The sequence below is a fragment of the Apodemus sylvaticus genome, chromosome 2, assembly GCF_947179515.1.
Source record: "Apodemus sylvaticus chromosome 2, mApoSyl1.1, whole genome shotgun sequence".
Classification (NCBI taxonomy): Eukaryota; Metazoa; Chordata; class Mammalia; order Rodentia; family Muridae; genus Apodemus; species Apodemus sylvaticus.
The window spans coordinates 184,007,003-184,020,280 of record NC_067473.1 but is presented as its reverse complement, the minus strand read 5'-3'; the positions used below and the strand labels follow the sequence as shown (position 1 = coordinate 184,020,280).

The window sequence follows — 13,278 nt, the reverse complement described above, 5'->3', positions numbered from 1 at the left end:
ATTGGCTCTAGATTATGTTTGGAGAGCCGCGACCTTTCAGAAATCCAGACGATGGAGGGCTATTATTGCTGCTGTGTTTTAGTTTTATTCACCGTAGCCTCCTGTGCCTCTACCTAACCTGGCCAGTTAAGGACTAGAGGAAGCTGGGATGCTTTACTGTACTAATAAAAGCTGTTGGGAGATCTAACTTGCCTCAGAATCAGAAAGACCAACCACTTAGAGACTAGAGAAGGGGTAAGGGCTTAAGATAAAAATCCAAATCTGCATTTAAAAAATCACTTTCAGTATTATCATTAATTAATCGCCTGCTGTAAAAACAAGCCTTGTCGTCCTACTCGAGGAACCCTGGAGGGTGCTGGAAAGGAACTCATCCTGGCAGCTCCGCCCAGGACTCGCGCTCCACTGCCGCGCCGCTAGGCCTGGAGGAGGCTCCCTGGCACGTGACCCGCTCCAGCCGCCCTGGCCGGCGACCCAGATCCGTCCCCGGAACCCAAGCGCGGCTGCCTGGCCCTGCTGCGCTCCAGTGCGCGTGCATTTGGGGCCCAGGTCCCTTCTGGGTTCACGTGCCACTGGCGATCACGAATGTCCGAGAAGGAACGTGATTGTCAATTCAGTGAATTCAGTGTTGGAGCAACCTGGGTCTCCCCGCCCACTGGGATGGCATTCATATTCGTATTTATCCTGAGTTGCGGGGACACTGGGCACCTGGGGACGCCTGTCCCCGGCTGTGTGGACCGAGCTCCCGAGGACACGGGGCGCGTGCACGGCATCCCTGCGCGCTGATGTGGCAGCCGCTGCAGGTCGCATCACGTTGCTGGCCCTGTGCTGGTACCCGCTGGAGAGAGGATTAAGGAGGGAGGCCGCGGAGGTGCCAGTAGTAAACGTGGGCTCGCCACACTCTCGGCGTGGCTTATCGCACCAGGGCGGCGAGAGGCAGCATAGCGTCTCGCAGGCTGGGGCGGACAGGACCAGGACTGCGTGGCTTTCCCGCAGCAATCCTTGCATGCTTCCCGCCCCGTGCCACCCTTCCCCCTCCCTGCTCTCTCCCGGGAGCACCCGAGGCCCCAAACGTCATCTGCCTCTGTGATTAGTGGCACCGCAATTCCGGCTGCTGCGGGAAGTTTAGGTGGCTCGGGGACACTGTTGTCAAAACCACTTGGAATGCGACATTCTGAATCAGTGTCTACATTTTCGCTGATCTTAAATCCGGGAAGCGAACTGCAAGTCACCTCTTTTCAGGGTAGATCTCCAGCCTGACCTAGAGAGTGTCTTTCTACCGGACCCTTCCTTCACGCCTGGCCAGTAAGCGGTGAGCAGAGGCTCGGAATTTTTCTTCCCCGCTCAAGTTTAGCCTCCACGAATTCGCGTTCTTTCTCTGGCCCAAACCAACAGCAATCGGTGGGAAAGCGAAGGGCCACGTCCACGGTTCTGCACTGAGATGCGGGGGGGGGGGGGGGGGGGGAGGGGAGGGGAGCCCCGTGTCCCGCCCCGCCCCCGCGCCCTGCAGCGCCTCGGGGAAGCCGAACGGCTCGCCGGGTGGCCGCTCCCGCTCCCTCCAGGTGGCCCCAATCAGGTGTCCCCGCCCCCTCCCGGCCCCTCCTCCCCGCCCCCCTCCGGGCTGGACTGCGGATGGTACGTTCCGCACGTGAGCTGGGTGCTGGTCTGGCCGGCGACGCGCGTGCCCTGTGGCCAAACACTGCCCGGAGTGAGAGCAAACTACCAGCGCAGTGCGTGTGTGCGCGCGGGTGTGCGCGCGCGGGTGTGCGAGAAGGCGAGCGAGCGAGCACGGGGCGGAGGGGCGGCCAACTGCTTCACACTTTCAACACTGCACTGAAGAGGGAGAGCAAGACAGCCTGGAGACGCACACATTCCCCCAAAATCTCTCCAGGCGACCGTCCCACAGATTACAGGACAGAACCCTCCAAATCGAAACGGAGGAAACGGACAGCCATTGAACATGGACGAAGGAATCCCTCATTTGCAAGAGAGACAGTTACTGGAACATAGGGATTTTATAGGGTAAGGTGTACGCACCATTGCGAATATCTGTCTAGGCGTCGGTTTGGCTTTTTTTTAATCCTCTGCACAAAGTGATATGGAGCGGGTGAGGGCAGAGCCCCTCCCGGAATGGGGGCCTGATGCTGATTTCTGTTTTTGCAGACTGGACTATTCCTCTTTGTATCTGTGTAAACCCAAAAGGAGCTTGAGGCGAGACGACACCAAGGTAAGTCATAAGTTTCCCATAACCTGCCTGGATAGTTAATTAGGGCCATTGATTTCGCAAGGAAACTCTGCCCACAAATATATTCCAGCCCTGAGCTGTCCTAACTGTGAATTTTAAGTGGCTTGCTGGATACTCCGGGGGGGATATTCAACACCGCACCTGAATTTAAATTGCATTTTACAAGTCTAGAGGAGAGAGTTCTGGGCATTAGTTCATTACATAGTGTGTTTGGGGTTGGGGTGGGAGGGTTCTATCTAGTAAGTGAATGAATGTTTAGCTTACTGCTATATCTTTTCTCTGGCCCATTTGTGAAGGATACCTACAAATTACCGCACAGATTAATAGAAAAGAAGAGACGAGACCGAATTAATGAGTGCATTGCTCAGCTGAAAGATTTACTGCCTGAACATCTGAAATTGACAGTAAGATGCACATTTTCATTCTATTGATGGTCTCCGGGGTGTATTTGCCTGTCAAAACTACCAGAGATAGGATAATAAATGTAAATATTAAGAGACCTGCCTTCTAATTTGTGCTGTAACTAAGAGTTTCCCAGAGACTCAGAACAGGGGCTCCGGCTCCGGGCTAATGTCAGAAATCATTGATGACCTGACTGTGGGGAGCTGAGCAGCGCTTCCTCCCCAATGGTGTGTGTGTGTGTGTGTGTGTGTGTGTCTAAGTTGCTGGGCTGCGTGGAAGACCAATCAAATAAAAATGCGTGTTTCAAAGTAACCCCTGGCCCCTCCTTGTTGCACCACTGCAGACCCTGGGGCATCTGGAGAAAGCAGTAGTCTTGGAATTAACTTTAAAGCACTTAAAAGCGCTCACAGCCTTAACGGAGCAGCAGCATCAGAAGATAATTGCTTTACAGAATGGTAAGTGGGTCTAAGCCAGCCTGCCCCAATACAGAACGGGGTAACGCTTGGGGCGCAATGCTAGGACTTCCCGCTGTGTTCTGCTCCTGGTGAACATCACCTCTTTCCCTTTGGTGGCAAGTACCCAGAGCATCTCAGGGGCTTTCTGCAGAGCTGGAGGAGCCCCGATTTTATTTAAAGTGGCGGCTGCACCTCACCATCTGGGTTTTTCAGCCAGGAGGAGAGCGCCTCACCGCGCCACCCCCTCCTCTCGGCAGTCTGCGGATTATATCGCTGGAATGCCCAGGAAAAGCCGAGCTCACTGTAGGCAGCACAGGGCCCACGTGATGAGCAGATGTCTTAACGCCGCGGTTTTTCTTCTCGCCTCCCTCCCCCGTGCACCCTAGGGGAGCGCTCTCTGAAATCGCCGGTCCAGGCCGACTTGGATGCGTTCCACTCGGGGTTTCAAACCTGCGCCAAAGAAGTCTTGCAATACCTCGCGCGCTTTGAGAGCTGGACACCCAGGGAACCGCGCTGCGCACAGCTCGTCAGCCACCTGCACGCGGTGGCCACCCAGCTCCTGACGCCACAGGTGCCCCCGGGCAGGGGCCCTGGGCGCGCGCCCTGCAGCGCGGGGGCTGCAGCAGCCACGGGTCCCGAGCGCGTCGCCCGCTGCGTGCCGGTCATACAGCGGACTCAGCCCGGCACGGAGCCTGAGCACGACACGGACACCGACAGCGGCTACGGAGGCGAAGCGGAGCAGGGCCGCGCCGCCGTCAAGCAGGAGCCACCCGGGGACCCGTCGCCTGCGCCCAAGAGGCCGAAGCTGGAGGCGCGCGGCGCGCTCCTGGGCCCGGAGCCCGCGCTGCTCGGCTCGCTCGTAGCGCTGGGCGGGGGCGCGCCCTTCGCGCAGCCCGCCGCCGCGCCCTTCTGCCTGCCCTTCTACCTGCTGTCGCCGTCCGCCGCTGCCTATGTACAGCCCTGGCTAGACAAGAGCGGCCTGGACAAGTATCTGTACCCCGCGGCGGCCGCGCCCTTCCCGCTGCTGTATCCCGGCATCCCCGCCGCGGCCGCTGCCGCCGCTTTCCCTTGCTTGTCGTCTGTGCTGTCGCCACCCCCGGAGAAGGCAGGCGCGGCTGCCGGTGCCCAGTTCCTAGCGCATGAGGTGGCGCCTCCTGGGCCGCTGCGCCCCCAGCATGCGCATAGCCGCACCCACCTGCCGCGCGCCGTGAACCCGGAGAGCTCTCAGGAAGAATCCACGCAGCCGGCCAAGGACGCCCCCTGAACCCAGCATTCTTTCCAGAACAGGGCAGGGGGCTCCGGAGGAGTCGCCAGGTTTCCAAGTTCAAACGTCCCCTAAAGCGTACCAGGGAGGAAGAGTAAGCGATGCTCGACAGGCTTAGGACAAAAACAGGTGTTTTGTGTATGTTTGGAGTTCCTGTTTTGCCTGTTTCTCACCCTTTTGCTACCCCACCCTGTAACCTTTCACACTCCCTCCCCCCATCCCTGCTGTAAGGGAGCCTCCCTGAGAAATACTGGTTATCTTGTTACCTTCCTTATTTTTTTAGCTCATGTCCCCGCCCCCTCTTTCCAAATACAGACCCTGGTTCTGTTGGGTTTGTTGGGTGGGAGAGCCATGTGGAATCAGTTAGAGTGCCTGGTACCAGGGCTCTTTGACCCAGGCCTGGAATAGTAGCTGTGTCTCCCAACTGTCTCCTTAGGAAGTGGTCCACTAACTGAGGACACCTCAGATTTACATTTACTTGTCAGTATTTTGTATTGTTCAGCATTTTGGAAGGTACCTATTTTCAAAGAAGAGAGGATGCTGTTGCCCTGTTGTGCGGTGGCTGGAGTGGTGTCTTTAGATTGAGAGTTGGGCCTTCTTCAGGCACTGTGGTGGGAGCTGGTGGAGGGAGATTGGAGCCCTTGGCGCCTTTGCTCGCACTTTATTGACAAATTGACCTCAAACCCTTAGGCCCATGTCTCAACTCACATATATATGTCATAGGTTATATATTTGTGTTTCTGTTCCCTCATTTTTTATCCATCATGGTACCAAATTTTTGTAACATTACTGTTTTTTTGGGGGGGGGCGGGAAGGGGGTTGGATACTAAAGTGCTCTGGGCTGGAAAAAGACAAGCCCAAACGGATTGATTGTGGAATCCTTAGATGACAGACATGTGGAGAGAGGGGCTTGCAGTCCCTTGTGATGGGAAGTGCTGTGACCCTGCCAGGCCCTGCTCTCTCGAGTCTGTATATATTTTTCTGGGAGACCAAACCAGATTCCAGATAATCAGGAAGAAAGCTTTTTTAAAATAAGGCATAAACGAAGACCTTGTCTAGATATTTTTAGTTTGTTGCCAAGGTAGCACTGAGAAATCTCACTTGAATGTTACATAAGGGGTGAGACACAATAGTCTGGAATGAAGAGCGGTGTCTGGATCTGAGTGGTCGGTCGTTTGCTGCTGCTGCTGCTGCTACCGTTTGCCTCAAACGCTGTGTTTAAACAACGTTCTTCCTGGCCTACCATGGCGGCTGTATGTGCATAGCTGTTAATACTCCCAATTAATGATGTCTGACATGCTATTTTTGTAGGGAGAAATACCTGCTAATGATATTTTGAGTTAAAATGTCTTTTGGGGAGGACTTGGTGAAATGTTTGCACTTTGGTTACAATGCTTACACTGCTTGGTGCAAGCTTATGCTGTCTTAAATTATTAAACAAATAAAATTATCTGCAAGAAAAACCAGCTGGTTTAGACAAGTTTAGTATATCAAGGTAAACTAGAAACTATCTTTATATTCTAGTATTTTCAGCACTCCATATTACCTAAATATTGCCACACTATTTTGTGATTTAAAGTTCTTACTAAGGAATAAAATCTTTATATATGATACGAGGTGGTCTAATAATTAAATGATACTGGGTACCCCATGAGATGGCAGAGACAGAACCCATCAGCGTACTCAAATGCTTTCTGTTTGGTTTTGGTTTTGACTTTTTTATCACTGGTTTCTCCAGGGAGAGTCCTGGTTTGGGCCCTGGGTCCCCACTTCTCCCAGTCTATCTTCATGGAAACCACAGAAGGAATAGTGTAGCAGTCACTGGGTTGTTGGTCACCTTAGGCCCAGTTTGCTAATGTTTTCACGATTTATCAAGTTTGGGTCGGTAACCCCAGATATCCTCTCTTGTGTGGTCTGGTGTTTCTCTTCCACCCAGGTCTGAAACACACCAGGGGGATGGATGTTTCGTTCATGCAAATATTTTGCCTTCTTAACTTTTACAAAGTAGCCCTGGTACAGGACTTTGCCTTGAAGTTCAGGAAACAATTTGTAGACTTTTCTCAAACATAAGACCCATATATGTTCTCAAACATATGCTTGGAGACAAAGGGCTGTCCACTTTCTTTGGGTGGTGGTGTTGAACCCCTGACTTAAGGTGTGAGTGACAGACAGTTTCTAAGATGTAGGAGAAGTACTCCCTCTGCTGACTGTGACAAGCTCACAAGGCATGGTAAACCCAAAGCCACAGCTCATCCATCTGCTAGGTCAGTCTCCTGAACTTTGCAAAGGCAAAAAAGTCAAGCAAGGTCACAGAGGCACTGGCCAGAGCATGGCCAGGTTCAGTGTCTCCCTCCATTTGAGGACTTCAGCGTTCTGGACCAAGGATGCTCCTGATTGGATAAAACTGACACTGAGCAGTAAATCAGCAGTGGGGGGAGGGGGGCAAAGGAAACAAAATTCAGCTATTGCTATCAGCCAGAGGCTGTGTAGAGCCTTGATAATGCCAGTCACAAGAAAATGGCTTGTCCTAAATTTAAAATTACATTTAAAAAAAGCGTTTTAAGTATTTCAAGCTAACGTTTTGTTGCCATTATTGTCACGACCGAAAAGAAGATGCAACAGTTGACATTTGCATGATTTTATAACATGTAATAGAAGCTTTCTTTTTTAGTTGGCCAGGTTTTATAGGTTGCTTATTCAGTCTGAAATTATAAATAGTAACATGATAAAATTACGAAGTTAGGGCAGAAAATAAAAATAGTATTTTCCGCATTACATCTGAAAATGTGATCTCGAGTGTTTCTAGGGACCTTGCTCAGGACCTTGGGCAAGCTGGGCCAGAGTGCTACCCCTGGCTGGGCTCTGGAAGCTTCTGAGTCATTGGTTAATTTTAATGAATTAACAGCTGAGTCAGAACTCACTAAGGGGGTAGATTTGAAATATGAGCTGAACTTAATACATCCTGTGATCTTCCAACTTAACAACTACAGATATATATTCAATAATGCAGTTAGTGTTCATCAGTTTTGCAGAGATAAACTTAGAAAACTTTATGTTGAATTTATAAATGCCCCCACTACCAAGCTAAAATGTACATTTTCAAGGTGTTAGAAACCACAACTGTGAAAATCTATCCAGCATTGTAGTTTCATGGTTAGGAAAGTACTTTGACTTAATGCTGTTACTGAGTTCAGGCACCAGGACATTTGTGAGTCCTAGCTTGTGGTGAGTAGGACCTTAGCCTAGTCCTGTTGGTCACTGGCCAGTTAATGTTTGTCCTCTCCATGGGAGGTGACTGCTTGAGAGCTTGGGAAGGCAGGACTGGGCAGACAGGCCTTAAAGGCTTTTTATTTCAGGTAAAAATGAACAGTGATTCAAGACTAGCAGCCTCATTATGTGAAAAAAGGGTTTTTTGGTTGGTTGGTTGGTTGGTTGGTTGGTTGGTTTGTTTGTTTGTTTGTCTCAGCAAGCATATCTCTTTCCAAATTTTTTTCTTTTATCTATTGAGCCTTCATAACAATATATTGAGGCCCTCTACCAACTGTTCTCATGATAGTTTAAGCAACTTCTAGATAGACTTACAATCCGCTCACTCCTACCCTAAGTGCCAGCTTTTCATGGGTGGATTTGGTAGAGAACTGACAGAAAAATCTCATTTTCAGGGGTTGGGGAACTGCACTAGAAATGTGCTCCCCTCAGAGCTCTGTGCCTGCCTTAAAATTGCATTTCTTGTGCAACTGGAACAAACCCCAAACAAATATAAAACTGTACTTTAAGAAGAGCTGATATTTTAAAACTCTGAATCTCTAGATGCCCCCCCCCCACACACACACAAACAGCAGAAGCTTCTAGATTAATGCTATTTTTTTCTTTGAAAAAAATTTAGCAGAAAGCATACTGAAGTTTATTATATCCATCCTGTGGAATGTTTTAGAAAAACTGCCGTATGCACACTAAATGTTTCTAATGATTCGGGGATTGAAGCATCACTTGTACAGGATGTGTTCTTTGTGTGCAGTTTGCACTTGGGCCTATCCCTACAGAGCAGTTATGTCAGATTCCTTACATTGAGGCAGGGTTTCACAGTGAAGCGCTGGCTGGCCTGGAAGCCCACGTGCTTCTCTCAGCTTTCAGTGTGGAGCAGAAAGGCACCACCACACCTGGCTACATCTGCTTTTTCAGGGTTTCAGCCTCTTTCCCTAGCCAGTCTGCTAACTGTCACTTCTCAGTGGTCAGAGAGAGGCCTCCAGTGCATGCATACCTGGTTTGGTGCCTGTTTACTGCGGGCAGGGACAGAACCACACCCATTTTCACACGTGTCTAAAATGGGAGTAAATAGGTTCAGACAGAGGCCCCGAGGGCCCTGCTTGTAAGCAAATCATGTGCGCTTACATTCTCGGGGATGTCTTCTTCCGCAAGCCATCTCTATTTTCTAAGACTTGTAGATTCTCAGCAGAGTTCCCCCCTACACCAGATTATTTGAAACCTACAAGTGCTTTATGTGCCTTTCTACTATTATGTAAAAATAAAAGCCAGGTGCTGATGGTTTTAGAGGATAGCAGATAATACAAACAGCATTCTCATTTTAGAACTAAGACGTTGGCTGGTGCTTCTCTTTCAGGGCATTTGTGAAGACTGACCAAGCATCTCCATTCATGGGTGACCCTGAACTCTTTTTCTGGGTTGTAACACCTACATGGTGGGTAAAGGTCCTGCAACAACACTCTGGAAGCTCTCTGGGTGGACGGGTGTGGCAGTGTATTCAGACACACCCCGGCAGAGTCTCTAGAGAGAAGTATCAGGATCACTGCACATAATCTTTTTCCTCTTGAACCTACAGGTTCAAGACCGTACATATGGGGGCCCTGCATATATTTTACTCTTACAGAAGAGGCTGTGGAAAGTGCTGGAGTATGAAATATTAACCTCGGGGCCTCCGTGTCATAGGGGTTATAGAATGATACTAAACGCACAACCACAGTAACACAGGAGATGAGTTGAAGTGGTGCACAAGATGCGAGGACTCTGGTCAGCTGGGTTTGCCGACCTCCTCTGGGTGAGTGGGACAGGGCTTGGAGGAGTGACCGGGTTTCCCAGAGTGGACTAGAGTTCATGAAAAGACTCTGGACCAGCCTGTCTTGTGCTGCACTTTCAGTTTCATGAGTAATATTAAACTTGAGGTCAGAGCAAGGATTTCCTAATTTCTCTGTCTCTTGAGGCCTTTGACTGCCCTGCTGGCTCTTAGCCTCAGCATCTGCTGTGGGGATGGACCCTAGGCTGGTGCGGCCCTGACCCTTCCCACTGCTGTGGGAGTTACAGTGGTCTGGCTGGGTGTGACGTTGTGGTGGAGAAGGGGAAACTGCATCTCGAAGTCAGGTCTGCCTTGCCTCCTGTGGGCTTGTGTTCTAAGCAAACACAGAACAAACAAGCAATCTCCATGGTGACTTCTGGCCCTTCTGTGAAGGTGACCAGTTCTCACTCAGTGACAGAAGAGAAGACAGGCATTCTAAGGACTACTTTTTCAAAACACAATCTGAGGAGAGGGTACAGGCAAGGAATTTTGCCAGGACCACCAAGATCCGGATTTGCTGGCTCAGAGTCACTCTTCTTTATTCTGTCACTGTAGATAGAGAGCTAGGTTTTGTCAAGGAATGAGCTGAGCAAGGCCACACATGAACTTAAGAATGACAGTAAGTTTATTCCGATTGATGGGGGGGGGGGGTGATGGCAGCATGGGGGTGGGGTGGGCCTGGCAGTCATCTACAGAGCAGCACAACCCATGCTGCCCATGAGACAGAATTCGTAAAAATCAGTTCCGAAGTCTAACAGTACTCCATTCTTTCTTTTGCCCGGTCGCTTTGGAGGCACCCAGAAATGTGCACCTGAGGGTTCTCAGGTCCACACATGAGCTGGCTCCGTTTGTCCCTCTCTGCTCTTCAGGCCCTCGCTTATCTAAGAGCTTTCGGGCAAAAGGGACTCAGAACTAAACAATTTAGAACTTGAGGAAAGGATTTGAGCCCGTTGGAAAAATAGGAAAGGCAAAGATTTTTGTTTTCTCGCTGTGTGTGTGTGTGTGTGTGTGTGTGTGTGTGTGTGTGTGTGTGGAGTGTGTGTGGTGTGTACGAATGCACCAAATGAGTTCAGTGCCTACAGAGGGCCAGGAAAGAGCGCTAGATGCCCTGGACCTGGGGCCACCCAGCCTGAGAGTTGGGAACGAACTCCATGTTAAGACTACACACACCGCTTGGTTTTTTGTATCTGTTATCTCACTATTCTGAACCAGGCTGGATTCAAACTCCCATGAGATTAAAACTGCTCAACTACTTGGCTAAAATGTCAACCGTGCCTACTCCTGTTACATACATCCCGTCAGCATCACCTGTGTCCGTGTGTCTGTCTGTCTTTGAGGTGATGCGGATTGAGCTCTGAGCCCAGAGCATCCTGGGCAAGCACTAGCCCCCTGCCAGCCCCCTGTAGTTTTTATGTAGGGTGTTTCAGTGAACTTTAGCTGGGGTTTGAGTTCCAGGCCGATTTCCTTATGAACAGTCAGACAAACAGATGACCATGGTGAGCTGAGCAGCAAGCAGTGATAAAATCTGCCTCCCTGTGAGGCTTCCCAGCCCCTCAGGGGGCCCAACAGTGGTAGCTCTGCCCAAAACCCCCTCCCAGAGGCCTGAGCTGCTCTGTGCATCAGAAACCCTCCGAAACCGTGACTTTACCCAGACTCCAGATACTTTAGGTTAACTAGGTGGGGAGTGGGGAGAGGGCTCCGTTTTTGTGCCTGAACCATCTGGAGCAATACTATACAGCAGCTGTGTAAACTGCACGTGACCCGACAGATAGAGACACCTAATTGTATGAGCCCACACCCGTAGGGTCTCTGCAGACACACTGAGTGTAATACCACACTGCTGAGGGCTGGGTTTGCTCATTCATTGGAAAACTGGTCAGAAGGAGCACAATGGTCTCAGCCTTTGGAGCTGCAAGGAGCTTGTCTGGGCAGGGAGACGCCTTCTCAGGTTGCCTAGCGACAAGGCTGGAGATGATGTCATCCCTCCCTCCCACCCCCATCCCGGGATTCACAGTACAGCGGGCTCTGTGGGCCCTGCACGGTCGCGTGCTTTCACACGTGTCACAGCGCACGCTGAGCCACACGTGAGAGGGGGGCGGGGCGAGGCCCAGTGCGCTTGCGCGGGCCTTAGGAACTCAGGCTTCTGCAGCTGATGACACTGCAGTTTCTCAGCCTTCCTGGCTGGCAGAGCATGGAATAAATCCTGCAGCCGGGGCATCCCTTGAACCGGCCTCACGTGCAGATTAGTAAAGCAGATTCCTCCTAATGAGGGGTGGTGGTGGTGGGGTATAATTAGTGGATTTTGACTGATGGGTAAAATAAACTCAGGCTAAAGGATGTTTTGTTTTGTTTTAATTATAGAGTTATATACCAATCCCTCCAGGAAAAATCATCTGCTCTGAGACTTTGGCCTTTTGAAGTGACCATATTCTTTGGTTGTATAACATTTCCAGCAACACATTTATAAATGGTCCAAAATGAATGAATTGGAGGTGTTGGGGGGAGGGTTAATGCTTTTTATATAATCTTCCCCAGGATGCTACAAACCTATTTTAACACCATCACCCCTTTGCAAACTAGGATTCAGGCATGTGATGGGAAATGATCTCAGGTGATGGTGATATTTGACTAAGTCAGGTACTGCTGTAGTGTGAAAGACACACACACCACCCTAAAGACAGACATTGCAAAGCAGGGGGGTTGGGGTGTGCTTTTAATGACATGTATGCATGATTTTCTGTAGTTGAATTTGAAACCCTCCCACCCCACCCCTCTTAAACTGCTAGTCTAAAATGGTCAATATAAAGAAGTGAAACCACAGAGGCTTTCTAACCTTGAGTCAATGAACATGTTTAGTTCCGGTGTCAGGCGCAGTCCTGACCCATACAAACATGATCCCTTCTGGAGTTGACAGATGAGTCCCTCAGATGTCCTGGCTTTGCCAATCAATTGCTATTTTTGCCAGTTAGTGGCCATGCCTCTGCCTGTGTGTATGTGTGTGTATGTGTGTGTGTGTGTGTGTGTGTGTGTTAACCTGACTCTTATGAAGAAGACAAGCTGATGATGCAGTCTCCTTCTGGCTACTCCATCCATTCCCTGGCCCCGGTTGCCTTGTCTCCCCTTCCTCCTGTCTGCTTCCGAGGACCATTTCCTTCCCACAAAGTCTTCACTTGCCAGTTCTTTGACCTGCCACACACCTCTGTCCTCTCTCACCAAAGCACCCAGATGGACAAATTTAACATCTTCCCTGCTTTGTTTTTTGTTTGTTTGTTTAATGTCAAATACCACTCTGGACGGACCTTTCTTAAACTGCAGCAGGCAACGTGTAAGCCAGCCCGAGCAGGACTTCAGTTTGCATTTCCTCCTAGCCTGGATCACCCTGAACAAGGCCTGTGCTTCCCGGGGTGTAACGTCTTTTTATAAGTATGTATTGATCCTCATTCTTATTGTGTGGATGAATGAATGCACAGGCAACCGTTCCCGTTGGATCGCTTCCAGAGACAACAGCACTGAGCTCAGAACTCATTAAGTGTTGGGAATTAATTCTCCCTGCACTACCCTGGGCTTCCTTTCCTGTGTGCAGCCATCAGTCTGCTGTATTGCTTAATAATGAAGACTCAGGGATGTCAACAAGTTAGGGAAGGAGAGCGGAGTCACCAGCACGAAAGAGTCAGTGCGGTACAGAAGGCGAGAGGTTTCCTGCAGCTCTGGGCGCACACTGAAGCGTAAGAAACGTCATGTGGGGCCTTTGGATTTAGCTCCGTGGTACGGTACTGTGTCCCGAAATGCAAGGAGGTCCTAGGTTTAATCCCCAGCACCTCAACTAAACAAGGACGAGAAGTAA

General features: G+C 50.2%; 2 protein-coding genes across 4 annotated transcripts in view; one reads left to right on the top strand and one right to left on the bottom strand.

The window, feature by feature from the left end:
- Window positions 1-4,391, bottom strand: part of Sspn (sarcospan) — a 91,928-nt gene extending 87,537 nt beyond the window's left edge. For 2 of the 3 annotated variants that reach the window (XM_052175270.1, XM_052175269.1), the window contains exon 1: window positions 4,295-4,391. The gene's annotated coding sequence lies outside the window, so the exon portion shown is untranslated. The remainder of the gene's footprint in view (window positions 1-4,294) is intronic. The other variant, XM_052175271.1, reaches the window with a different exon arrangement.
- On the top strand, window positions 1,622-5,974 carry Bhlhe41 (basic helix-loop-helix family member e41). The gene is made up of 5 exons (XM_052175267.1): window positions 1,622-2,019; window positions 2,161-2,224; window positions 2,539-2,646; window positions 2,988-3,099; window positions 3,486-5,974. The coding sequence occupies exons 1-5, from the start codon at window positions 1,958-1,960 to the stop codon at window positions 4,361-4,363; spliced, it is 1,224 nt and encodes a 407-aa protein (XP_052031227.1). The 5' UTR covers window positions 1,622-1,957; the 3' UTR covers window positions 4,364-5,974.
- Window positions 5,975-13,278: the final 7,304 nt, after the last annotated feature.

Bases quoted from the DNA above. Each gene is read 5' to 3' on its own strand.
- Bhlhe41 (XM_052175267.1), top strand. From the start codon at position 1,958: ATGGACGAAGGAATCCCTCATTTGCAAGAGAGACAGTTACTGGAACAT. The intron at 2,647-2,987 runs GTAAGATGCACA...GCACCACTGCAG, and splicing joins CTGAACATCTGAAATTGACA to ACCCTGGGGCATCTGGAGAA. The intron at 3,100-3,485 runs GTAAGTGGGTCT...CGTGCACCCTAG, and splicing joins GATAATTGCTTTACAGAATG to GGGAGCGCTCTCTGAAATCG.